At 37.5% G+C, this 27879-nt stretch overlaps 3 protein-coding genes across 9 annotated transcripts; 1 reads left to right on the top strand and 2 right to left on the bottom strand.

The window, feature by feature from the left end:
- Positions 1-3289: 3289 nt before the first annotated feature.
- Positions 3290-17418, top strand: LOC103968414 (protein STICHEL). The gene is made up of 9 exons (XM_018819835.2): positions 3290-3589; positions 4059-4108; positions 6850-8909; positions 10820-11039; positions 12523-12757; positions 12874-13064; positions 15916-16657; positions 16999-17071; positions 17149-17418. Exons 3-9 carry the CDS (start codon positions 6951-6953, stop codon positions 17227-17229), a joined length of 3501 nt encoding a protein of 1166 aa, XP_018675380.2. The 5' UTR covers positions 3290-3589; positions 4059-4108; positions 6850-6950; the 3' UTR covers positions 17230-17418.
- A 439-nt stretch (positions 17419-17857) lies between these two features.
- On the bottom strand, positions 17858-20699 carry LOC103968413 (B-box zinc finger protein 22). 2 transcript variants are annotated; one of them, XM_018819837.2, is made up of 3 exons: positions 20451-20699; positions 20079-20374; positions 17858-18315 (listed from the first exon to the last, which is right to left on the bottom strand). In XM_018819837.2, the coding sequence occupies exons 2-3, from the start codon at positions 20277-20279 to the stop codon at positions 17971-17973; spliced, it is 546 nt and encodes a 181-aa protein (XP_018675382.2). In that variant the 5' UTR covers positions 20280-20374; positions 20451-20699; the 3' UTR covers positions 17858-17970. The 2 variants fall into 2 exon arrangements, with proteins under 2 accessions (XP_018675382.2, XP_009379901.2); XM_009381626.3 differs by having other exon boundaries at positions 20458-20698.
- Positions 20700-22754: 2055 nt separating this feature from the next.
- On the bottom strand, positions 22755-27768 carry LOC135583786 (zinc finger BED domain-containing protein RICESLEEPER 2-like). Of its 6 annotated transcripts, none has more exons than XM_065129062.1 (4): positions 27548-27768; positions 27212-27448; positions 27026-27074; positions 22755-25060 (listed from the first exon to the last, which is right to left on the bottom strand). In XM_065129062.1, exons 3-4 carry the CDS (start codon positions 27040-27042, stop codon positions 23020-23022), a joined length of 2058 nt encoding a protein of 685 aa, XP_064985134.1. In that variant the 5' UTR covers positions 27043-27074; positions 27212-27448; positions 27548-27768; the 3' UTR covers positions 22755-23019. The 6 variants fall into 6 exon arrangements, with proteins under 6 accessions (XP_064985134.1, XP_064985133.1, XP_018675527.2 ...); XM_065129061.1 differs by having other exon boundaries at positions 27212-27363; XM_018819982.2 differs by lacking the exon at positions 27026-27074 and having other exon boundaries at positions 27212-27363.
- Positions 27769-27879: the final 111 nt, after the last annotated feature.

Genomic DNA, 27879 nt, shown 5'->3' with positions numbered 1-27879 from the left:
ATGATTGGAGAAGGCTCAGGATAAAGATTTCTTGTGACAATTATCAGATCCCTATTCAAATACTAGAACTTAATCTCAAAGTGATTGCCATCCAGTCACAAAATATATGTGATGGCTGATGATTAAACAAACATAAAAAGATTAGTATTACTAGAAGGAAAGTGATTGCCAGTGAACAAGCCCACCACAACCCTTCCTGCATCATCTCCTATTGGATACTTCAAAATGTGAATATTAATTTGGATAGACTGCATATAGGTCTGATATAAAATGTCATCTACATTTTATAGCAGTGTGTTCTCATGGAAGATGTCAAAAGGTGTAGAATGATAATGATGCCGCCTCATTAGAGCTTCCACAATATCTGGAATAGGAGAGAAGTTGCAACCAAATAGAATATATAATCTTTTGGTCACATCAGTCAATATTTTCTTTGAACCCCCATAAGAATGCTCCTGCAACACTAGACAAGTTCTAAAAGCTTGCTATCTGTCAGAAGAGCATGGGAGAGCCTTACAGATCTCCTTTACAGGTATGCAGAGCCTCATCATGTGGAGCATTCATCTGAAAGAACAGAAGCTGAGCCAACCACAGTTTCAACAGAAGCTGATTTATATACATAGGGCACTGACCAAACTCCTTTAGTTTAGCTTGAGATGCATAGATAGCAGCAGTAATGGTGAATAGGTTGATTAATTGTTTCCATCACACTCTTGCTGAAGAAGAAGAAGAAAAATAGTTCTGATTACACCTATTGCTTATTCAATATTGTTTCTGATGTTGATTAGTATAGAGTCCTCTTCTCAGTTTCACATCATTCAATTGTGAACTTGTTTGTTATTTGTGTTAATAGATTTCTTAATTCAGCATGATTCTTGCCCTCCACTTGAGTTAGCTGGAGAAGACACTGATATGGAGAAACTAGTCACAGTTGGTTTGATGACTAAGCATGTGAGATAGAAAGAGAGTTGGAAGTATAAAATCAAAAGGTAAGAAAGGAAGAAAATAGAGGGGATTTGAATATCTTAACAGAGCTAGAATATTTTGGATCTCTACCTGTGACACATCTATGTGACTGCCTTGGTTGGTCATTTATTTGATTGGAAGCTGACAAGCCATCAAGAACAAATCCATCTCTATCCACTGAAACCAAGGGTAGAATCTTTCACCATGTGCAAGAGGGTAACCCTTCTCATTGATCTGAATTGGTGCAAACTCACTAGATTCAACAACATGGCCAACAAAGGACTGCCCAGGCAACTAATGGTGGGTGCCATTGACTGGCCCTTGCACATTCAGAAGAAGATCTAATTCTCTTTCCATCTTTTAAAGCAGAAATAGTGTGATCAGACTTATCAGCAGACATACAAAAACGATTTGGTCATGTTGCTTCCAAGATTGTTTAGCAATAAGAAGACTAACAAGACATCCATAAGGAGATGACTGAATGAATATAAAAATAGTTATCTGTATTCTTCTTAGGTTTGCTACATCTCCCAGCACAGCTTGCATCATTAATTCATGATTAGGTGATAATCTCTCATCTAAACATTTCCTGTAACAGGATGACACAAGAAGTGGATATTTGTGCAGTCAAGATTGGCTTAAAAGAATAAGAAGAAGACATCATCCCTTCATGCCACTTGATGCACATCCACCACCAACCCTCTTCACATAGAATAATACTATTCTGACCAGCAGATGGAACATTCAACCAACATAAGCAGATCTAAAACAGATGTTGTAGTTTATGTGGCTTGCAATGTGCATAGATTGCATTTCCATGAACCCTACCTCTCTGTTCTTGCTTTTGTCATATGGTGGTACTTCAAAGTTTCCATATAGGGTGGAAGGTCTCACATGCATCTACAACTGCTGCATGTTTTATATAGATTCCCAAGCTAAATAGAGGCTCGTGTGATCCTATACATATATGAGAAAGGCTAGCATAAATCCAGGTCTTGCCTTTGGAGTGGGCATGTGAAATCATTAAAGTCAAAAGGATCCAAAGAATATGATTGGCAATGGAGGACACTCTGTGACTGATAAAGCTCTAATCCCTACCTTTCTGCCATCAGGTCAATGTCACTCCATTTCATCTTGTTCTTTCCACACAAAATTTGAAGAAAAATATCAGCAAACATGAGATTTGAGTATGAATAAAAATGGTGGCTGAAGGAAGATTACAGAAGTAGAACTTGCTGATGGTCAATGTAGAACTTGCTGATGGTACCAGATTAGTAGCTTGACCATGCTATCAAATCAGCATTTACTTTTTTTTTAATTTGCCAAGGAAGAATCCAGGAAAGCAATCCTACATGTAAGTGACTGGATTAAAATGTACCCTAGATTAGGTGATGGGTTTTCAGATCAGTAATGCAAATTGTCAGCTGCTTCTGATGCTGAAATTTTGCTTCTTCTAAGTTGACTTTCTTTTGTAAAGATTATTGTGGCACCAAACTGCACTGTTGACATATTCATAATGTCAACCCATGTAATTTCACTTTCACTTTCACATGGAGAAACACAAAAAATGACAAGGAAAAGTATGATGTTTTTTATACATGTTTCTTGAGATGGTGCACTTGATTATTATTAATTTAATTTCTTTGTTGCCCTCTCAGTAATCTTCTATCACCTTCAAGCAATTTTCATCAAAATTTAAAATTTTGCTATTCATTTTAATTGTTTCTTACCCTGTCTAATTTATGAAAATAAAACATCAAAAGAAATATGTCAAGGAGAATTTTTTTTTGATTAAATATTCTCAAAGCTTTCAATTACTTCTTTTACCTAACAAAAAATAATGATTTTGAAAGAAGTTCATACACCTAATACTTTTACTTGTACTAACTTATTTCATTTTCTTTCTTTTCTACTAGTAATTTTATTTATCATGCACATCAAATGCCTTATCATATCCATATTATTATTTTTATTTTCTGAATGTCATTAATAAAAAACCTTAGCAAAATTAGTAGTCTTGTAAGACACATAAACGACCAAAATTGGATTGGATTTCGTGCTTGTATTGATTTGGTATATTGATTACACTTTCCTGATAGGTTCATTAAGTATATAAAAAGCTTGATTTGCAATGTTTTCAGAAAATTAATAGCATTATCAGACAACATTTCATTATTATTATTATTATTATTATTATTATTATTATTATTATTTTGCTTTGTTAAACAAAGACACCGTACGACAAAGGAAAAAAAAGGGGAGAAAAAAAATAATATAAAAAAGGAATAGTAGTAGAATAAGAAGGGGAAAGAGAAAAGGGAGGAGAGAGGAGGAGCCAGTTTGGCGAACACATGGCCAATGGCAGCATCGCCAAATTTTGGAATCTCGGCGGGATTGGGGGGAAATCTTTAATAGTTTCGGCGTGTCGGAAGCGAGTGAGGGTAGCCGCCAGCTCAAACCCTAAAAAAAGCGATCAAATAGAGCTAGAAATCTGGGATTGTCTCCCACTGCGGAGGAATCGTCTTTAAAGCTCCTTCACTCCCACATTTTGGAAATCTTGACTTGTTTCACTCGGTCAATCCTCGCTCTTCGTTCGTTTCTTTCATCAAGTTGAGATTTTTAGGTAACTCTTTGACTTAAAAATCCCTCCTTTGCCTTCTTTGTGAAAGTTGGCGTACACTTTTATTGTCCATCATGCTTCAGGCAGAAAAAACATGGATCCGATTTAGGGGTTTTCCGCATTTGTTCAATGCCATTTCTGCAAAAGGTGCCATTATGCAGAAAAATGATGAGGTTTTCCGTTGAATGATGGAAGGATCTTTATTTCGTGGTGCTGAAGATCGGGCGTTTTTGTGGACGTTTTGAGTTACAATTAGAATGCTGAATCTTTTTGAGGGAAATTTCTGTGATATGTGCAGCCTTTTTCCGACTAAAAGTACTGATTTTAGTTCTATTCTTTGTTTCCTTTTGGGTGCCTAATCGTTGCTTCCAAATCTTGATTCTTGTTGCTCTTCATGGGTTATGGTCGAGTTTGTTTCAGGACTAGTGCCGCGCTTTTTGGCTCGTAATGTACATTTGTTTTTCTTTCTCAGGATCATTGTACTTAGCACATGCCATCAAGAATTCCACATAGCACATGCCGGTATGTATGTTTTTGATGCTTCCTTTAGTGTGTCTATTCGCTTCTGTTGTCATTTTTTGGGATACGGCTGGATTGATAAAATGCTACTAATGTTTAATTGTTGTGTGCTTTTGTGATTCATGTTTGTTTGAAATTTTTGTGGAATTTCCTTCCAATTTTTACACCTCAACTACTTTGTTGGGCTATTGCACACAACATTTTAAATGAAACATTCTCACCATTTTTAGATAATGCAACGTTCATTGTACAAAGAGCCAATTAAGTTCCATGTGTCTTTTGGTTATTCCTTTAGAAGGGCCTTCTGAGCCTTCTTTTTCTAAATTTTGTAACCGTATAGACAAATTTGATTTATTTATTTGTTGATGTTTTTGTACTTCTCTCACTGTTAGTGATGAATTACTAGCAGATATAATCCAAGAAGAGCCAGTCAGTGAATGATAGATGTACATCCCCGTCTAGCCACTCTTCACATTCACATGCACATAGCTAGTATGGCATAACTTGAATTCTGGGTTGTAGAGTTTAGTTAAGTTGGATCAATTTGAACATTAGTGTCATATACTTCACACTACAAGTGTGGTTCATTCGGAAGAAACATCTCATTGCCACCTGATAAGCCAATATCGTCATTTAATTCACCCTTGGTCACTATGCTCATTCACATGTGTATATATATATATATATATATATATATATATATATATATATATATATATATATATATATATATATATATTTCCGTAGGACAGGGAACTAGGGATAACAAAGATGAATAACAAATATTACTCCAAGTGCCCCATTGGTTGATTGAATTACCAAGTATTGAATATAATTTGCTGGCATCGCCAAATCAATTAAATTATTTATCACATCATATGAGCTCAACCTTGACTTTTGAATGCCGTGCAAGTGATACATCATATAGTTTGAATGACAAAGGTAAATGAGTGTCTAATTGCCAACCTCCTTATCTGTCCATTTTTTGATGATGTCGCAACTCTACTTGACATATTGCCTCCACTTTATTCAATTATATTTAACTAAAGAAGTTCAGATCCAAATATCCTATTTGCCAACCACATGCATATTACTGATGATGATTAAGTAAACAAATCTGATGGCAACTGTCTGATGCATGCCTTTTCATTCGTTAATTAAGTTCCTTAATTTTACTTTTCTCTTCCTTTTTTTTTGGCAGAGTTATTGATTTTTCATTGCCAATATTTCATGCATGTGCATATCTGTGCATATAAACTGTTATTTTCTTGTGGCTTCATTGTTTATGAAGAGTAGGCTTGTTTGATAATTTTAAGTTCTTTTTTGTGAAACATTGTACTTCTCTTATGATGTGTCATCAGATAATTTTTTCTTGACTATATGGTGATAAATGCAAATGCCACTCTACCTGAGGTCATATTGCAAATCATACTTGTCTTGTCATCTATTCAGTTAGAAACTTTAAAGATGCATTGTGTCAGGAAATGGGCCATGTTAAAAATGGATTGAGAAATAATCCAATGCTGCTGAGTTCAGAATCTGGATAGAAAATCATTTACACTAATTTGGTTTTAGCTTAGGTTTTGTTATATTGAGAAATTTTCCAACATTGGTATGGGTTGTTTTGAGATGAAATTTTGAATTACATTCAGACCATACTGAGTGTGTCAAGATTGCCTTACATTGCTTAGGAACTGGTAAAATATCTAAAATGTCATAAATTTGTTGTCTGCATTATTTTGTGTTATTTTGCAATGGTGTTGGATACTGAAACAGAAAGGAAATCAACAATGGTATTAGATTATCTGAAACAACTAAGTGTTGGCTTCACTGCTGTTTTATCTTGTTGTGTCTTGAAATAGTTCCAAACATCCTTCAGCCTGAACTTTAACCAAGAAAAATTAAATCATTGCATATTGAAGTCTTATTCTTGTCATATACAGATTATTGCTGTGTAAGTTTATGTTTAGTATAGTAGTTTTTTGTACAATCCACAAATTCACTAGTAAAACTTAAATTGTTTTCAAGCAATTTTTTTTCAAATACATTATTAACATAATTTTGTACAAAATATCACATGAAGTCAAACTAGTAGCCGTTTTAGTCATCAAATAATCATGCATGAGCACATAGAGTTACTTGTAAGTAGGTGCTCAGACATCAATTGTCTTTTTAAGAAGTAAAGGGTTAGCCTACGCCATGACAAAACTACTCATCTGTTGTGACCCAGTGACCAGGGTAAGACTATACATATTGACCTTTCCCAAATCTCCCATTGGCGGGAGCCTTATGGACTAGGTTGCCCTTTTAATTTTCTTAATGAGAAGTGTACTAAGAGTTCAAGAATGTTATGTATAGGGTAATTAAGCGAAATCCTGTTGGACATGACTATCCCTTGCCCTGTAAATTTTTGACTAAATATTCATTTGGGAGACAACTTTTTAAAGCTTGATAATTTTTTTACTAATTCATCACTTACATGTAACCAATTTTAATTCATTTAGCTCATTAGGCAACTTATACAGCACAACTAGATGTGGATTTGATGAATATGATCATTTGAGTTTAATCGGACGTAAGACAACTTATCTTGTGTATCATGTTTTGATGTGAAAATGATCATCAATGTTTCTCCATAAAGTCTTTGCTTATTCTTTCATGCAAGTTTTATTTTTGATTTCATGATTACTGTGTGGATTAACTTGTTTTTTTTTCTATATGATGAGAATTATTCTTTTTTGCAGGAAAGCGACAAAGCCAAGTCACTACCTAATGCATTAAGAAGAATGCATCGGGTTATGAATCGTACAATCTGTTGATCTTGAGTAATTTTTATGGTGCTAGAATGGTGGAAAATTGTGTTGGTCCGAGTGAACTTCACTTGAAGAAGGAGCTTACTGCTCTTCGAAAGGCACGATTCTTACGTGACCCTGAGACATGTTCATCTTGGAGGTCACATGTGAGTTCTAGATCATTTATTGCTACTTCCAGTCTAAACTATGGAAATGGAACAATAGGGAGCATAGCTGCAGAAAACAACAATGATGTCTCTGAAAAAAGTAGCAAGGTGTATCTTTGTAATTGGAGGCATTATTCTACTAAATCTAATGAAATTGGAGATTTAGATGATGAAGGCAAACAACTGTCAGTTATGGAAACTTCAGAAGACAACATAAGTAATCATCATTGTGTGGATTCTATGAGTGACACATATCCTGAATTTCCTTTAAGCATGTATAAACTTTCCAGAACAAATTCAGAGGCTCCATGTGGCAGAACTGATAGAAACTCAAGAAGTTCTATTTTGAAAAAAGGTGTGATTAAGCATTCAGCCGTCTCGACACTGCTGGACACGGGATCCAGTTCTTTAGGTATTCTTAACTCAGGTGAGCAATCTGATGATACGGAGAACTGTATCTCTGAAGATCTATGTCAATTGAAGCACGAGCTGTCTAAAAAAAAGTGTTACCGTTCTTGCTCTGCATCACCTTTAATCAGTGAATCTGGATATGGCAATTTGTCATGTTCCTCAAAAATATTTAGAACAACCGTAAGAGAAGGGTCATCTCAATCATGTACTCCCACATCAACAAACTCTTACTACAAATATGGTGCTCAGAACCCCAGCATCATTGATTCTTGTGATGGAACTGCAGCTTCTTTTGATGGGGATGAACTGGATCAGCCAGACTTCCCGAAAGGTCAAGGATGTGGCATGACTTGCTACTGGTCAAAGGGAACTAAATATAGAGGAACTGGAGGTCTTTATTCTCCTTCACTGTCAGATACTCTAAAAAGAAAAGGCAGTAGCATTCTATGTGGAAGCCAGTCATTGCGTAATAAGAAAAGATCGTCTGGTTCCCAAAAGCAGAAGTACATCTCAACATGTTCTCAAGGTTTGCCTTTGTTGGCTAATAGTTGTGATGAAGGTAGTTCCTCCTTAGATACTGCTAGTGATGAGCTTTCAACTAAACTTGGGGAGCTTGATTTGGAGGCAGTAAGCCGGTTAGATGGAAGGAGGTGGTCTAGCTGTAAAAGCCATGATGGACTAGAGCTAGCTGCACCTGGAGATTCTGACTTGGAGATAGTGGATAAGAGAAGCTTAAGCCATAAATACCAGCCTAGGTCCTTTGATGAAGTAATAGGCCAGAATATTGTTGTTCAGTCGCTCAGTAATGCAATTTTAAGGGGAAGAGTAGCTCCAGCCTACCTGTTTCAGGGTCCTCGTGGCACAGGAAAAACATCAATTGCAAGAATATTTTCAGCAGCCTTGAATTGTTTGTCTAAAGAAGATAAGAAGCCATGTTGGTTATGTAGGGAATGCACTGCTTTTTCCTGCAGGAACAGAACAAACATGAACGAAGTGAATGCCACAAATAACAAGGGTTTGGATAAATTTAGATATTTGTTGAAGAATCTCTCGTTATCTAAAGCAACTTCACAATATAAGGTTTTTGTTATTGACGAATGCCATATGTTGTCTCCAAAAATTTGGTCATCATTCATGAAGTTTCTTGAAGAACCAATGCCTCGTGTTGTCTTCATATTTATAACAATTGACCCTGAGAACTTGCCTCATTCCATTATATCACGTTGTCAAAAATATGTCTTTTCAAAGGTCAAGGATATCGATATAATCTGCCGACTGAGAAAACTCTCTGAACAAGAGAATCTCGATGTTGAACTAGACGCTCTAGATTTAATTGCTTTGAATTCAGATGGTTCACCAAGAGATGCGGAAACAACACTTGACCAATTGAGTTTGCTGGGCAAAAGAATCACTACTTCTCTTGTAAATGATCTGGTTAGTTTGATTCTAATTTAACTTTAGTCTGAATAAAACCTGTGATTTCAGCTTGTACTTGCTTTAATAGTCAATATGGCTCACTTAGATCTTCTCTGCACTTCACCTGATGTAGATACTTTAAAAGAAATTAATCGATGAAAATCTAGTTTGGAACATTTACAATTTTCAAACAATCCTCAGTCAGTTTAGGTCCTTCCAGAAAGTGTAGATTTTGATGATTTTGGATGATAACTTTGAGTTCTTCAATTATCTGAATTCTACATTTAGCTCCAAATTTCTGTCTTCTGCTTTATGGCAATACAAACTTTGCATTTCTTAGATTATTTTCATATCCTTTAACATTGGATTAAAACATGGGCTAAGATTGTAGATTTCATTTCCATCTTAATTGTAATCTCCATCTGACATGTACACAATTGCAAGAAACAAGTCTTGTAGCCTGGCTTTGTGATGGTGATATTTAACTATGTAATTTGCACTTGATATAACAACATCATTGTTGCAATAACTTTCAGTTTAGATGATCTTACATCCATATCTTGATTTGCAACTTCACTTTCACTTGATTGTGTATATACTATTCTAATCATTCTTGGATATATATCTCTCCTTGCCTCTAGGCATTACTAACAAAGGAGGGCTTCGCTTGTAGAAGCAAAATTTCTCGTTTAAACCACCTGGCCTTTCATCCTTGCCAAGGTGAAGTCAAATTTGAGACTTGAAGAGTTGACTGGGAAATTGAGATTCTGTCATACCAAACCAGTGCTTGTTTCTTCTAATCTAGATAAAGCTTAGGCATGTTGCTTCAGATAATTGCAAAGTAATAGAGCCTAGAATGTAGCCACATTTTAACTTAGGTTTCACAAACCATATCTATCTAAATGTTGGACCATCTCAAACAGCACTGGTTTTGATGCACAAAATATTGAATGCACCAACATCATCTGACCTCCCTCCTGTGTGGTTGAGGTCTCACAAATATGCAGAAACTCCCTGTAGTCAACTTCTCCTACTTCTACCCACTATGTGGTGCAATTGCAACCTCAATTTCAATCGATATCCCAGAAAATAGTACACCGATTAGTTATTGCTGAGTGCAAGAACAGGTTTGTTGCACTGAAGAACATAAAATTGTACAATTTTGTTTTTTTCATTGAGTTAAATAAAAAGTGAGGAAAGGCAATGAATCTGTAATGTGAGCCAAAATGCTCTACCACTCATAATTAGCTATGATTGCAGTATGGCATGGAGTGGCATGCACCATATTCTCAACATCTTAGCATGAAAATATAGTTCTATATGGAGACAAACATGGCATGGTGCGGTCATCTGCTAAGCTTAAAGATAGTAACCTCAGACGACAATTTGCTTTCTATCAGGCATCAGCCCTCTGTTTGTTAGGGATATATTATAATCATCTACCATCACATGTAACTTAGTTATTGCATCCTTAACCGGTTCTTCAGCAAGTATTTCATTATATCGTCCACTTTCCAATCATCTGGAGATAATACTTTTAACTTTTAAGATCATATATGATAGCATCTGAAATTTAAAAGGGATGTATGGTACTTGGAAGTTTCCAGAGAGCTAATCATAATTAGGATCCTATCAATCTTTGACTCAGAACAATTTGATTATCTTCTTGAACCCATCTTTTTAGCATAGAAATTTTGTAAGTAATATAGTTACCATTATATAGGAATTAGTATATTTTGCATGAAAATAATAGAAAAATCTCAAGTTGTTTTAAAATGGTTTTTTGTTCTCAACATTGTTAGAAGTTTTGTTGATTTTATGTTATTTATTAGTGAGAAGCTGGTTTAGGTCAAGCTGCATATGTATTTATTTGTTGGATTTAATGGAAATATTTCTTTTATCCATAAACTCTCTTGGAAATCTTCCAGGTTGGAGTTGTTTCAGATGATAAGTTGCTTGATCTACTGGAGATAGCCATGTCATCAGACAATGCCGAAACTGTTAAAAAATCTCGAGAGCTGATGGATTCTGGTGTTGATCCAATTGCCTTGATGTCCCAATTAGCCAGTCTTATAATGGACATAATTGCTGGTACTTATGAGTTAACCAACTTGCAAAGTCATGACATACCCCTTGGGAAGAGAAGTCGTGAGTACATCAAATTATATCCGTATTATAAAGATCAAGTTGATAGCATATTTTCCATATTGTTCTATTATTTGCTTTGATTGTTGTTGAAGTGTTAAATAAAATAGAGTATGTACCATCCATCATTTTCTTGAATTTCGAATGCACTATAGCTCCTTCGACTATTGTGTTACTGTAGGACAATAGAGGGTTGGAATATGGAAAGCAGGTGAGTCAACATGTTGAACATGATCATTGATTTTTGCTGTATAAATTAAAAGTCAACAGAAACAAGCATGAAAAAGAAGGAAAAGGGACCAGCTTCCATAAAGTAGTGGTTACATATACAAGAGAGGGCCTAAAATCTTGATATTATTCAGTGGAAATCTAATAAGTTGAAAATTTAGAAAAAATAGATCATTTTATATTATGTGCTCTGAGATGTTTCCTATTTCTTTTTTGTGTAGTCCAGTACCTTATGCTGGACTGATATTTAACTCGTACTACATATAGTGTTATCCTGGGTCAACTTAGTGATCTGATGGGACAAGCATAGACAAGGAAATTGTGAATTCATGGGTTTACTTGTTGACAATGACTAACCTGTAACAAGTCATCGTCTCTTATATTTAGTTGTTCACCATCATCTCTTTTCTTGTAGACTGTAACTATAGGTAGTTCAACACAAATTTTCTTCTTGTTCTCTATTGTTGGTCTTGTTGTTTTTCTTGTTCTTTAAAAAAATGATTTTGATCCATTTATTTTAGCTGCATTGCTGTTGCTGTTTATCTAGTTTAAAGATTGCTGATGCTATTTTATTAAAAAACCAGTGAAAATGTGCAAGCTGGATATTTTGGGTCTCTAAATCATATATGCCTAGACAAATCAACTTGGCTGAAAAGTAGTTGAGCGGCTTGAGCCCACCAAAATAATTTAATGTAACTAATCTAGAAAATCTAAAACAAACAGCCCAATTCTCTCCTACTAAACTAATCCTAGGCAACTTTATTATAGAATTCTGAGCAAAGGAACATAGTATTACGACTCCAGCAGCAAAAGTTGGATATATTTTGTTCTCAAATCATAATTTTGCTTCTGATTAATTTTAGCACTAAAAAGTAGAATTATCCTATACATATGACTCATGAATCTGTAAGCGAACTTCATATATCACAATCTTGAATTTTGTCATGTTTTAACTGTTCAACATATTATATTTCTGAATAGTGGCTATATATCATATGCCTGCACAATCTGAATTTCGTTCCGTTCCTAGTATTGTCATCATATCAAATGTTATTCTCATTCGTTGATAATAGATCTTACTTTCTAATATATCCTGCCTGTCTGACCTAAAAAATATTGAGAGGTGTTGAACTGTATTTTTGCAATTCAATATAAAGTACAAGGACACTTTATTGGTGTTTTATTTTAGTCCTTTTATTCTGCAATGAATTCCATTAGATTTTGAGCACTGACTTGCTTGATTACCTCTGATGTGTAGTGACTGAAGCTGAGTTGGAAAGACTAAGACAGGCTCTCAAGATTCTTTCTGATGCTGAAAAACAGCTAAGACATTCAAGTGAGCGCTCAACATGGTTCACAGCAGCTCTACTACAGCTTGGTGCTGGTCATAATTTAGAAAGTACTCAGTCAAGCAACAACACTAAAAGGAGCACTAGAGGAACTGATGATGTGGTGTCTGACATGGTTTGTGACTCCAGAATCTGCAAGAACAGGTTTCATTCTCTGCTCACCATCCAGGAATCAGTTCATTTTTATATGTTAGACACCAAAGTGCCCCACAACATATAGAATGAGAATGAATGATGAGTTATGTGTTGCCTGCAAACAGGACATCTCTTGATGGTACCTTGACTGAGTCTGGCCCGACAGGTGATGCGACTGATATGAAGGTATATAAATATGTAAGCCTAGATAAACTGGATGAAATCTGGAGAAGGTGCATTGATGGATGCCATTCAAGGACATTGAGGCAATTGTTATATGACCATGCAAGGGTAGCATCAATCACTGAAAATGAAGGTAAGACATTTTGTCCTAATACAAAGTTTTACTTTAAAAGTTGACTGAACTGGTAAAATTATGTTGCTTCATTAATCATATTGTCACGACCCGAGTTTGATGAACCAATTGACCAATAACTCCATTTTGGTCCTTCAATCACAGACCAAAATGAGAGTTTTTGTAGTACACTCATCAAGCCCATATAAGACAATCATACTCATTGCCCACTTTCGATGTGGGACTAATGGGATGTTACAATATCCCCAACTCAATTAGCTTGACGTTCTCGTCAAGGTCCAACATAACCCAGATCGAACCCTAGCATAGTGCATGTGAGGTTTAACTCAGTGGTTGCTCCACGCTGTGATGAGTTTTCGACTCCATCCACGGGTAGCCCTTTCCTACTCGAGCCCTCTCACCCTATCCAAATACTAGGTCCGCTCTGATACCAAATGTCACGACCCGAGTTTGATGAGCCAACTGGCCAATAACTTCATTTTGGTCCTTCAACCACAGATCAAAATGCTTAAGCGGGAGTTTTTGTAGTACACTCATCAGGCCTATATAAGTCAATCATACTCATTGCCCACTTCCAATGTGGGACTAATGGGATGTTACATATATACTTGCTGGTAATCAGTCTCGTACATCAAATTTTTTTCTCCATGTGATGGAAGCTTTTATAGATTATTTGGTTATTCCCTTTTGCACCGTTAAACTGTGTCAGACAATATTACATCTATGAATTAAATCTAGACAAGGTTATGCAATCATGTGTAGGTATCAGAATTCAGGGTATGAGAAATTTTTTCATTGGTATTCAAAGGCCTTTCTTAAAGAATATTTGTCATGAACAAGATAGATGTCGGAGATGTTTTTTTAGTGTTAATTTCAAGGATTGCAATTTCGTACTATACCGAAGTTTCGATCTCAGCTCGGTACTATATCGAGTGGTATGTTTTAGCGTATCGCTTGGTGTGTGTGTGTTTATATATATATGTATATGTATATATATATATATATGTATATGTATATGTATATATATATATGTATATGTATATATATGTGTATATATGTGTATATATGTGTATATATGTGTATATATGTGTATATATATGTGTATATATATGTGTATATATGTGTATATATATGTGTATATATATATATATATAAGTTCAAAAATAAAAAAAGAGGCGTCGTCTCGTTTCTTCTCCCCTCCAAGGCTTCTTCTCCTCATGCGGATGAGAAGTGACCGACGACGTCGAGGCCTTGTCACCTCAGATAAGGAGGCGACATCTCATATGTGGTGTTCGGCGAGGGAGGGCGGCGACAGATCGGGATCGTCGAGGGAGAGCGGCGTTGGATCTCCAGGTTCTCTCTTTTCTTCTCCCTCGGCTAATACCGCCCGCTACGGTAATGGGGCGGAAATAGCCCCAATCGACGGTACTGCCCGGTAGCGGATGATCCGTGTACCGATCTGTACGGACGGTATCATTCGTAATTAAAATCCTTCGTTAATTTTATCAATCAATAAAGGCTTTCTGTTGATGCTATTATACAAGGATGAACTTTTATTGATACTATCATAAGGAGACTTTGATCAATAGTCCTAAGTTCTTATTTCATGTAAATATGAAATAGTATTTCGTAAAAGTAGCTTTTTTCTTGAATAAGGCTTAAGTGTCATGGTGAGGTTACTTCTTTATGACTTTGATGATCAGGGTTTTCTTTACATCAGTAATCTCTTTGCTTTTATACGCTCCACAGACCTTGTATTGGTGAGAGCTTGTTCACATAGCTGCTGCATTTTTGCTTCTTTTTTGAATCAGTTAATTAGAAATGCTGGTAAGACCAAGTATCATATTCCATGGGCAAAAAGGGTAAACCTAGTGCATGAGACTCATATAAGTATGTAGCCTTACCCCTATATTTGTGACTTCCATGACGCAAGACCTGTGCACGGAGGATTGTATTGTTTTTATGACTTCCATGACACAAAAGAACAACCTCACTAGATTAGCAAGACTGGTTCTCTAAGTGTCACATACCATATATGTATGAACAATATGACTTTTTTTGTAGGTGGACCTCATCCATTTGCTTCACTGTTCAGTTTTTACATCAGTGTCATCATGTCGTATTTGTTGCTTATCCAGCCAGATTGACTGAAAAACAGATGTTCAGTTTCAGATTGATTCTTCATCAATAATGTTAAGCAATAAAAAAGAATCATTTTTGTGTTTTTCTTCTTTATTCAAATTGCACATAATTAGGTAGATGTATGCATCACGGAAAACGTTATGCATCTTGGAGATCAATCAGATTAGCGATCTTAAGATGGAGATATCAGCAAACAATGAGTTGATACAAACTGACATATTGTCAATGACTGCAGTATTAGTCTGCCAGTAACTGCCAGTCTTAAATCTATGCCAGTAACCGTCAGTCTTGCCTGTTTTAGTCTCTTCTATTCTCTAGAATGTCTCATATTCTTGGTGTCCTTGCTGTAGCTAATGCATCTTTTGTTGGACTTACATGGATGTCCTATTTTGACCATCCTATACTTGTTCTTTATGGTTGCTGTCAATCTCAGTATCCTCAATCAGGTTAGATGAATTTAATTGCTTGATACAATATTCTGTTAATTTTGAAAGGCTGCTTGCTATTTTGTTTTTTTAGAAATTCTATCAATGCCACACATTTTAGTAGGAAAAGATGGCCACTTCATTATCAAAATTTTCCTTTAACAGTCGTGCATATTGAATCTATTTGTTATAAGAGGACAAAATTAAATTACTGATACTGCGTTTTGTGTCAAATTGAAGTTGCTTTTCTTGACAGAGAGTTAATTATTTTACCCCTTCTTCAGGAACTTTGGTTGCTCTGATAGCATTTGAGGATGACAAGATCAAGACCAGAGCTGAGAGATTTTTGAGCAGCATCACAAACTCATTTGAGATCGTCTTCAGACGAAATGTGGAGGTCAGGATGATTCTTGCAACTGAAAATTCTGATGAACGGAATGCTCTTTCAAGATCTCCTGCAGGGAATTCTGTAGAAAAAGATAATCAGAATATGATAGAATTAGATACTACAAATGGCCTTTCTGGTAAAGACAGATGCAAAGGGACCTCTTACTTGCCTGGAAAAAGTATAGGTCACTCCGACAGCTCTGTAACAGCAGAAGACTTCCTAGTAGCCAGGATTCCCAGCGTTTCAGTTGAAGGAAAAAATGACTCATGTCTTAGTGAAGATCAAGGGCAACTGGATTCAACACAAAGCTTTCCAAGAACAGCTGCAGATGAGCAAAAGTTAGAGAGCGCATGGCTTCAAGCTGCAGAGAAATATACACCTGAAATTATTAGTCATTCGAGGCCAGAGAAGAACCAAGTTCTGCCACAAAATGGTGTCATCTATCAGAACAATAATCAGTCATTCCTTGGACCTGCTGCAACATCAAAGAATAAGGTAGATGAATTAAAGCATGAAATCCAAGCTTTGAAAGTCAGCTATGCTGAGGGCGGCCACAAGGGACAAATAGGTGGTGCCGGTCAGTGTGTTGTTTCTCCAAGTTTATTGCACAGCAATACCACCAACGCCGACAAGAACTCGTGAGTTAATTTCTTGAGTGGAAAATCATGTGCAATCTGATTATTGTTCATCCATCTTCTTTTCTGCTTTTCTGATAGATAATTGAACAAGTTTACTTAAATATGGTGAATTAATCAAAATCCTTACACAGTGCTTTTCTGCTTCTAGATCTATGCATAATATCACATAATCACTTGTTCAGTTCTTTGCTTCAAATCTAATTCTGTCTGATAAGACAAATCATGCATTATGATCAACTGTCTTCCAGGTTGTTTAACTTCAGTGCAGTTTCGTACATAAACATGGTTAATGCTTCGGTATATGTTAGTTGCACTTCTGAAATCATCAATTTATGTTGCAGGGGTTATGAATCATGGCCTGTATGCAATGGTCTCCTCTGTTGGAAGACCCACAAAAAAATCGAGGGACAAAAGGTATGAATTGAAGCTAGTAGATTTAGATATTTCATACTACATAGATATGGGAGTTTAAGCATCAACTTTCCTGTTAGTCTCAGGTAAAACAAGGAGTTCGTGTTAGATCGAAAAAGATCAGCCATATCTTCCATTGTTTGGACAGTGTGCGCAGCTGAAGTCCGCAGAAAGAAAATCCAGGAAATAAGCTTGTAAAACTTTTCGCCATGTTATCAATTTTTTCTTGTAGAAATGTCAGTTCTCTTTGGGTGGAAATCCCATATCTTGACAATGTATTCTCCTTTGTCTAATTGTACATGAGCAGAATTTTTCATGTTTCCAAGTATAAAAGTGGTATGGGTCTTTCATATTCTTGAGTCTTTTTGCAAATCTAATCAAATATCAGGATGGCGATGAAGTATCACAAATGCTTCATCAGGATCCACTTTAAGGTTCATGAACTGATCATGACTTTTATTAGAAGGAAAATATGTATCCTAACTAGATTACAGTTGATTGTACAGTCAAATTGCCATCAATCACTTCCATCTTGAGTTCATCAATGGACCCATCATCCATCATGCTGAGTGATTATGGCAGAAGATACTTTCTTTTTGGGTTGACCAACTAATTCCTAATCCGCAAATCAGTGGATTTCATGTTTCTAAGTCCACATTTCATGGTGTTCCAAAAGTTGATCTCCACCGGTTATGTTGAATTAATCTAGGCTGTTCACAAATAATGCCATCACTGGAAGATATTTCTGAACAAAATCTACCACTGCAGCAACAAAGAGAGCAAAACAAAGAATCAAAGCACTCAAACAAATTCCATGAACTGTATCATTCAAGTTGCAACCTTATTTTCTTTCCTGCTTTTTTTGTAAAGATAAAAGGCCACAATTTTCTTTACAAACTGTTTTAGCTGAAAGAACCTGGATTGGACAGCCGATATCGCTGATCGAACTCCGAACTATCAAGAAGCTCATGCCAAGGCCATTGTGACTTAACACCTTCCTCCAAGACCATCTTATCGGCAATTGAATCAATGGACACGGCAGATCTGAGAGTGCTGTTGCTGCTATTGCTGCAACTGCTACTGTTGTTTCTATTGCTGGTAATTTTATCTTGAAGTCCAACCCTCACACCAGTGATCAGAAACCGTCGATGCGAAGACACATATGGACTGGCTGTGTGGATGGTGACATCGCACTGCCGACAGAGCATAGCACGGTCCTCCAAGCAGAAGAAGTACCCAGCTTTCTCCTGTACATCAATGGTAGGAGGATTATGAAGGCTTGTGCATTTACCAGTATAACTTGTCCAAGAACAAATTCGCAGGCTATGCAATCTAAAAGAAATAATAATGACAATCCGCGTTGGCACCAACCTGCCCATGTAGTTTAAACTTTAAACCTCCTCTTGATAAAATCAACAATGATGGTGAAATGATCCAACAATTTACTCTAACCAGATGCAAAGAATATTGCATTTATGAACATATAGAAGACGAAAGACAAAAGGCAAAAACAAAAGATCTATCTATTAACTTGAAAGATCTAAAACCACGCGACACACACTATTTATGCCCAACAATCTGAATCAGGGCTGTTAACACTTTCGGCTCCTAGGTGCAGCCAATAGCTTCAAACATCTTTCCCGCCAGGTGAATTCACCGTGCTGCCCAAAGCGGATCAGGTCTCACTTTTTTTCAGAGCAAATATACAGCATTTTACATATCCAAAAGAAAAAAAGAACAATTTCTAGTGCCACTGAGGAAGAAGAACAGTGGGTTAGGAAAGATGATGCATAATTCTATCACTTGGCCTACACCAAACATAGGTAGCAACTACCAGAATGACGCAACCATGAGCATATCCAAAGATGGATCTAATTTGCATTATGTTATCAGAAAAGAGGTTTTTGACAGTTGCTATTATTCAAGCTCAGATCTACCCACCAGCCCACACAATAAAATGACAACTAGTTGTAATCTTGTGATGGGCAGTTGGTTCCTTTAGACAACAGAATTAATAGTGCTAAGTTAGCAAACATCTTGTTAATCCTTATCACAAATGCAATAGCAGCAAAATTAAATGAGAAAGAAGAAGTACCGTATGGTAGAGGAATTATGTTACAGGTTTCACACGCATATTTATGAAGCAACTGATTTGTGTCTGAAAGTTATATCAATGTAGGGATCATCTTTCATTCTGATGTCAATAATTAAGAGCTCATTAACCTTTTTTTATGTACATTATGCTGAATCTAGTTTAACTAGGAATCAAAATTAGCATAATTGTTTGAAGTTTTTTATTTAAGCATCGCATCATGTTAGTTATACTACAATAAATGTCAAGTTGGATCTGCTTGCAAAATTGATTACATGATGAAAAAATCTTTTGTATAAGATAAAGTGTAGCAAGTGCAGTATTTTAGTGACAAAAGCATCTGCAACCAATCTCGAGATCTGAAAGCCTGCTCTAATTTACATGACAAGAGACCTTTAACCATGAAACAACCCCTCAACCTTCACAGAGAAAGTAAAGGAACTGCATGTCAAAATAAAGTGCAACACCTCTCTAGAGATTCAAAAAGAGGCCTCCTCTCAATCCAAGAGGGCAGCCAAGGATTTTACATACATACATACACAAAAGAGAATAAGTAGGCCATCTGACGTAGGATCAAGAGCATGAAAATTATATTTCTTTGAAATTAGTATCCAGTTGTAGACTGTTCAAATGAGAAAAAAATGGTTTTTGAGTGAAAAAAGCTGCATTATGAGTTCTGCATGGGATTTGAGAGGCTAATTTCCCCACTGAATGCGTATAAAACACTGCATGGAAGCTGCAGTAAACATTGTATTCATAAAACTCCCTCGATTTTAATCTACTAAACCACTCAATAAATCCAAGAGCAAAAAAGAAGCGAAATTTCCATCTCAGATGCTGTGAAGAACACATAGACGACTATGGGTCTTTGCTGAAGAACATCATTATAACCGTTAGCAGGGATTGGGTGGTAGCTACCTGACAGATATCACAGGAGGGGATATGCGAAGAAGAAGAGCTGGAATTGGCGGGGAGCAGGAGGGGGACTCGCTGGTGCATTCCGGCGAGTTTGTTGGCGGCGTGCACCTTCTCGTCACAACCCCAGCAGAGCGCGGCCTCGTCGGCGCAGCACAGCACTGCCGCCGTCGCCCTCTCGCACACGTCGCACTGTATCTTCATCCCTGTTCCTCGATCGACTAAGGAAGCACCACCTCCCCAGCAGTCAGCGCTCACTCGAGCTCACCCGTCGGTGTACCGATCCAGACAAAGGAAATCTAGAATAGATTACAATATATCTAGCGAGAAATACCCAACAAAGTCGAGGAATCCGACTTCCGATTTCTGCATTACCACTTACATTGGGCGGGACATCTGGAGCAACAACGAGCGGATCTAAGGCTCGAAAAGGAGGGTGGAGAGCTACTTGGAGCGGTTCTTGGGCGAGCAGAGATGGACCGGGAGCTGGTAAGAGAGAGGGCAGCACTTAAATTGGTGAGTTCGGCAGGGGAAGACGAAGACGGGGAGCGGAGGAAAGAGAGGAGGAGATCAGCAAAAGCGAAAGAGATATTTTTGTTGGCAGGTGTTGACCGCACTCTGTGTTTGTGGCAGCAGTTGACAGAATCACATCAATCTTTTAACCTCCCTCTGTTCTAAGCAATAGCCAATGCTTCTGCCGCAAGTCTCACACGTTGTGTTTATAGATTTATGAAGGTTGACTTGCTGGTGACAACATGTGAGTGCACAATTTTTAGGTTCTTGCATAGGTAACCTTAGTCAAAGGTTGATGGCATCAATAATTGCTGAGATTGTAACTCACAGTTGATTGCAACATTGTACAAAAAAATCTTCTTTCATTGATGATAAGATTAGTGTTCTCCTTGTCTGAGTTAGAAGATACAAGAAGCAAGATATGCTGAGTAGGTATCATGACTTTTAGAGGATATATATATAGAGTTAATCATATTAAGTTGGATATATTAATTATAGTTAATCATGGTTAAGTTGGATATATGCAAGGTGTTATATCAAAATTTTGTGAGGACAAAGAAGCTATTTGGAAACATTGAAATGATAGATAGGAGGAGAGAGATGTTCAGTGAACATGGATGAAGAGCAGGTAATACAAGGACAGTACAAAGAAGAAAAATTAGGGGTTTGTCTAAATCAACCTTTAATGGATAGTTGGATCGTGGGAAAGCCTGTTCAAATATGGTTAGACAGAGTTAAGCAGAGACTAATCAGGAGTGGGAATCACAACTTGTTGCATAGGCAGGAAAGGTCAATGTGAGATCACATCAGTTCCTAATGGTGTGAGATGATGATAATAATAATAATTTTGCCTTGGGTAGGACTCATCAAGATACAGAGTGATTGCATAGGCAGGAAAAGTCCTGCTTATTGGTTGGCAAGTACAAGAGATGTTATCAAGTATTAATGGCTGGAATTATCCTGGTGTAAGAGACACCGAAACAGTGCTAATAATTCTGTACTCTATGAGGACCACTTCTTCTAGTCTGAGTCTTGGAGGAAGACAGTGAGTTCAAGGCATGGTTAACACCATGAACCCAAACGAGTGTTTCTTCAAGGAGCTCTATTCCATTGCTTTGCTGTTTTCCTCGAGCAAATGCTGTCCTTGGTTTATTTTGTGGGGATTTGGTGCTTCGTAAACAATTAATGAAGATTACATGATCTGCTTCAAGAATCCATGCAAGCAAATCTAGCTGGGGTCATGATCATCAGTGCCTGCAGTTTTATCATCTCTGGTTCATGTCTTATGATTTGGGAAATCCTACATGATTCTCCAACTCTGATATTCCCAAATAGTCTCTTAAATCACAGGGTCTTGAGGAAAACCATTGTTCCACAACTCCATGACCTGAGCTCTTGAGAACCTCATGCTTCTAATCCTATCTTCTTCCCGCTCCTTTAACTTGTTCACTCGGTTGTTCCTCACGACCAAAGAGTTCAAAGCATGCTTCTGATCTATATCTTATCCAACTTGAGGTCCAACCTTGGGACCATATTTTAATCGGACACAACTTGAGGTCCAACTTGAGGTCGCTTTCATGGAGATGGGCAGAAGGATAAGAAAGCACCATCACATTGCTGGAATGTTTAATTTTGTGGTTGCTAGGTTTTGCACTACAGGAATTTCTAGTATCTTTGATGGACCAGACTCTTCCATACCAACTCTTGTTTGGTATGATGGTTTGATAATGATTGTGCAACCTTGACGAATCGATCCCGAGCTGTATATGAACTCAAGCTCGAACTGTTTCGGAACATCAAACTGTTTATCCAAAACAGAGAGAGAAACAAGACAACTTAGAGGGAGACAGTTGAAGACATTGATAAAGATGATCAACAAAACCATCTTAGAATAACGATTAAGGCATACAATGATATTTCCTAGAATCAGAGATAAAAAAAAGTATACCACTAAACACAAGCTGGGAGTCAAAATCAGATGCTAAGAATAAGAGATTAATTGTCAATGGAGAAATTTAAAAGAACCGACCCGAACAACAACGACTCATACGACCGAGACCTGCTTTAATATCACTTCCCTCTGCATCACTTGAGGCACAAGCCAAGATTGTGTCTAACAGGTGCATGTAAAGAGCCCTCTGACATTGTTGTATCAACATTTGAAGATTGAAACAATGATTAACAGCATAAATTGAGGGCTACATGGCATGCTTAAGCAGAATATCTTGGATAATCAGTAATACCAAAGAAGCAGCGGCCGATGAAAACTGGACATGGCTAAAACATGCTAATAGGACAAACAGCAACCACAAAGTTCAGATCTGGCAACGTTGAATTACTGCTCTAGAAATGAAACAACTAATCATGGGTGACAAACCTCATCTAATACTGCAATTATTTGTAATGCTACAGGATGTATTTTGTTGATGCGCTAGAACTCCAATTTCACAATGGCAGTTGATGGTGGTTCTGTCATAGTGGGTAAATACTGGAGCCAGTCTTTTGCACAAAAAAGAGCCTCTACTGTCTCGGGGCGTAAAGAACTCCGATAATCATCTAGCACTCTGCTTCCAGTCCCTGAGCCAAAAATGGAGCAGCCTGTGCCCACCATGCATACAGGGATGGCCAGGACATCTCTAGCCATCTTGGATAGAGTTGGATACTTGAGGTTGTTGAGCTTCCACCAGTTAAGGATGTCAAACCCTTGAATCCGTGGGACAAGTGACTCTTCCAAGTACTGGTCTAACTCAGATTTTGTCGACTGATTCACTGCCATCTCAGAGAGATAGACATCAAAGTCTAGAAGCCCATCTCCTGTGGAATTTGGGGTTGCAGGTGGATTGTTGTCGTTGCCATTCATGTGATTGGCCTCCCCTTCATCCACATAAGCAGGCATCAATTGGAGTGGCTGGGAAACGTACTCGAGATATAACTCATGAATACTATCATTAACTACCTTAATGTATCTAGCAGAATCTTCACCATAAATTTTTGCAAAACTGAACTCAACTAGCTTCATTTTGAACCGAGGATCCATAACCACAGATATTGCCAACACAAGGCTGCAATCTTTCCAATATTTGTCAAACTTTTCATGCATCTCCTTAGCTATGCTGCTCACCATTGTGTCCTCACTCAATGTTCCATTAGCCAGCTCTAGCTGGACTTTCCATGCTTCCTGGAAAAATACATTTGCAGTTTGATCTATTGTTGTCATGATAGTGTGTGCCGAGTCATAAAGAAGTTTCAGGAATGTGCAAACAACTTCCACCTTCTTCCAGTCATCAGCGGATGGTGCTTCATTATAATTATCATCGCATGTTTCCAAGAAAGTAAATGCCTCTTTGTACTCCAGTGCAGCCTCCATCATAAGATAAGTTGTGTTCCACAGTGTTGTAACATCAAGAGAAAGGGCTTTTGTACCAGGAATTCCAATTTGTAAGGCAATCTCAGCAAATTTTTCTTCCCGTGCTGGAGAAGCTTTAACAAATTTCACACTCTCCCGGATGTTATACACAATACCATGAATTGAAGCAATAACATCCTGTGCAACTACATTCAAGATATTGGCATAGCAACGTACAACAAACAGCTGACCTTTTAGCATAAGTGTGTTCTTATTTGAAAGATGGTCTCTGAGATTAGCACTATAGATGTCATGTGATGAACAGTTGTTGTCCAAAGTAATGGTGAACAACTTGGTCTTCATATTCCATTCTGAAAGGCTAACACTAATTGCTTCACTAAGAGCATTTTCTGAGTGAGGTGAGGATACCAACATGAAATTAATCATTCTTCTGTGTAACTTCCAGTCACTGTCAATGTATTGTCCACTAACGCAAATATACCCAAGAGTCTGACTAGTGGTCCACAGACCCATAGTGAGGCTGATCCTTCCCGGCATAGTTCCGAAAATCTGCATGAGGTTTTGTTTTTCCTTGTGATATACAGATAAGACTTCACCTTCCATGGCATTGACATCAATCATTTTAAATCGTGGCTGGAGACTCTGAACGAAGGACACGAAAGCAGGGTTTTCAACCATATGAAGTGGATATTCATGCACAATTATCATCTTTGCAAGATACATGTAGCTCTGTTCCTGGTCAAAAACATTCACAAAACCAGATGTTCTGTAGCGTTTTTTGGGTGGATCAGATGTATCTCCATCAATTCTTGTAGCTGAAGCAAGCGCATGTTGTTGATTTTCCAGATTCTTGATTTTAGGACAGGAACCCAGTGCAATGTGCCTCTTTAGGTGACTCGTACCTGCTACCTTTGAACCATTACTATATGCAAAGGTTTGTTTGCACAGTTTGCAGCAAGCCCGTGTACACCCATCAGAGACAACTTCAACAGTGAAGTGTTCCCAGACCATTGACTTCTTTCTCCTGCGCCTTGTAGTTGATGGTGCTGTCTCTGTGTCCAATGGTTCTGTGTTCAATGGTTCAGAGTCACTAACTTCCATTGTGCTGCATAAATACAGATCTACCAAAGTTACTTTTGTGAAAGGAATTCTTGGTAAAGTTCAATCTTAGAGCAGACATCCAATTAGTATAGAAGGGATTTTGTGACTAGGTTGCAACGATATAGTTTCTGACTGCTCGAGCCAAATGACAAACACTAAAAAATAGATTCCTCAAATAAAAAATTCATTATTCATATAACTATGCCTATAAAACTAAATCAAATTTGCAGTATAAAAAAGGTGCTCCATTCATATACCAGTGAACAGCATGATGACCATATGTGCTTAAAAGTCATAAATAATATCATAATCTTGAAAAATAGACATGATAATTGTGCTGTGAGGACCAATAAAACTAGACTACAAAAATCGACCGACTTACTGACTTTGACCCTTCCATGAACCTGCATTGGAAGAAGCACATTGACCAGGCTGCTCTTTTTCAGACTCACCAACCAATGAAATGAATCAATAATTTGCCATTTCTGGCCTTGGTGAATGAACAAGAAATGTAGTCTGACTTTCTTAGCAATTAATTAAAATAAATTTCCAAAGAATCATTAGCTACGAGTAGCATCTGTGCATTCCTACACAACAAATGAGCTCATTGTCATGGTGATTTCAAGAAGTTGCTCAACATATGGAGCAACAGAAAAGCCCATAATGTTTGTCATGCAATCCAAAAATCCAGTTTATGACTTTTCAACCTCTATCGTAACATGTCAAAGGAATGCAATAGGGAGCTCTAAGATGCAGCAATCCAACTAGATCCAAGGCCACCACTTTAGAGACAAAGTGAATCTGATGGATGAGGAATTGTTACAGGGGAAAATTTGACCCTCATTCCTGAGTCATCCACCATCTGCTGCACTCAATGCCTGAGTGATTGCTAGCTTCCTCCTGAAGCGTCTCCGAATTGACTGCCACCAATCCATGATATTAGAGAGCTACCCCAACACCCGAATGATTGCTCACTTCCCATTCTTAAAGAGCCAGTGTCCAAGCTGCATTTTACACCATATCACCATGTCATATGCATGCAATCTGCTGGGCAACTGCCTCTGTGCATTGTTACAGGACCCTATTATTTACAGGAATTGGGTATGCCAAATCCTATACAGTCTCAAACATGAAATGAGACCTCTAGGAACACTTGACAACTCCTAACAGGAGCCAGATGTGGGTAAATGCCCTATCTTAATCACCAACTAAGCCTTAAAAGGTCGTCGGCCAGATGTAAAACACAGTATAGGGTATCCAGTTAGGCTAAAGAGGGAGGATACAACATCATGATAATTTTGAAGGGTGATTTTATATTATAACTTTTTAGACTTGTCAGGGTTCAGTTATTACAATTCTATAACTAAGGAAGCCACATGCCTCAAAAGAAGGTTATGACTACTGTTTAATATTCTTTATTATTTCCAGTAATTTTCTGCAAAAAAGAGTTTTAGAGTATTGGTTTTAACCTTTTGAGGAGGCTTATGTCTGCTCGAGTTAAGCAGAAAGTAAATGGTATCATTAAAAGAATAATATAAGTAAATGGTATTATATTACAGTACTGATCCGGTCCATACCACTCTGTATAATTGAATCCTATATGTTATAATATAGTAAAGATACTATATGGGCGAGAACAGTGTTAAGAAATGAGAACAACCCCGCATTGTTCTATTTCTTGTTGTTAATTTAAGATTTTCTAGAATAATTCTCAATAAGGAAAAATATCCAAATAAATCTTTGTTATAATTATTAAAACAGAAAACTGTTTTACGATAACGTTTCCAAGTAGGGTCTAACCTGTCACCCACTACCAAGACCATTATTTGTTGCATCATTGCACGGGTTCCTATTTAAAATTTTCACACCTCATATAGATCTACTGTAGCTATAAAAAGTCCACCAAAATCCATAGCAATTGTACTACAACATCAGACCATCTAAAAAAGAATGCACAAAAGAAACCTACCAAACAGAATTAAACATATGAAACCTCCAGGAGTAGAAAAAGAGCCAACCTGATACACAAAAATTAATTAGTTTATGATCAGGTTCGAATCGAAGAAATACAATTTCAATTAGACCATTGTTTTGCAAGTATACAGCGGCGTCTTCAATCAAACACCAACAGTAAACTTACAAGAAAAGATCATACCTCGGAGCTAATTACGAGGCAGTAGGATAACAAGGAAACCCTAAAACAAGGAATCCACCACACAGATGAATCTTTTCGCCAGAACAACCTCTGAACACTTCCCAGAGTTAAAACCACAAGACACCACATCAAAATGAATCTTGCGGGGCGTCCTACCGGATTGAAACGAAGCATCAGAAAACATTCAGAACCGAGAAAATCCACAAGAAGAAACCCATCAAACAACAGCAAATCCTCCTGAAGAGATGAAGAAATCACACGCTTGCAAGAGAAGACTCCACCAGAAGGAGAAATTCACCACAGGAAGATTCATGGGAAGCAGGAAAAGGGGCATACCTCGAAGAATTTGACGGAGATCTCTCCGGAGGTCACAAATCTAACTATACAAGAGGGAATCGCCGTGATCTAACAGCGGCGCCGCCTCAGGGCGACGACGGCGGTCGGCGGAGGCGCCGATCTGAGGATTAGGGTTAGGGTTTGGGCCAGAAGGGACGAGGAGACGGACGCCACACTCGACTCACGAATGTTCAGCGTTTGCCCATGGGCCGAACCCGTGGGCCTGCTTATATAGTGCTCCCGGTTCGGTTTTTCTTGACCGGCCTATGGGTTCGGCTTGGAGGCGGAAAAGGATTTGGTTTGGTCAACCCAAACTCCAGCCCGCCCATTGA

Source organism: Musa acuminata, chromosome BXJ2-10 (genome assembly GCF_036884655.1).
Source record: "Musa acuminata AAA Group cultivar baxijiao chromosome BXJ2-10, Cavendish_Baxijiao_AAA, whole genome shotgun sequence".
NCBI lineage: Eukaryota > Viridiplantae > Streptophyta > Magnoliopsida > Zingiberales > Musaceae > Musa > Musa acuminata.
The sequence above is the reverse complement of the archived record's forward strand: the minus strand, read 5'-3'. Positions and strand labels throughout refer to the sequence as shown.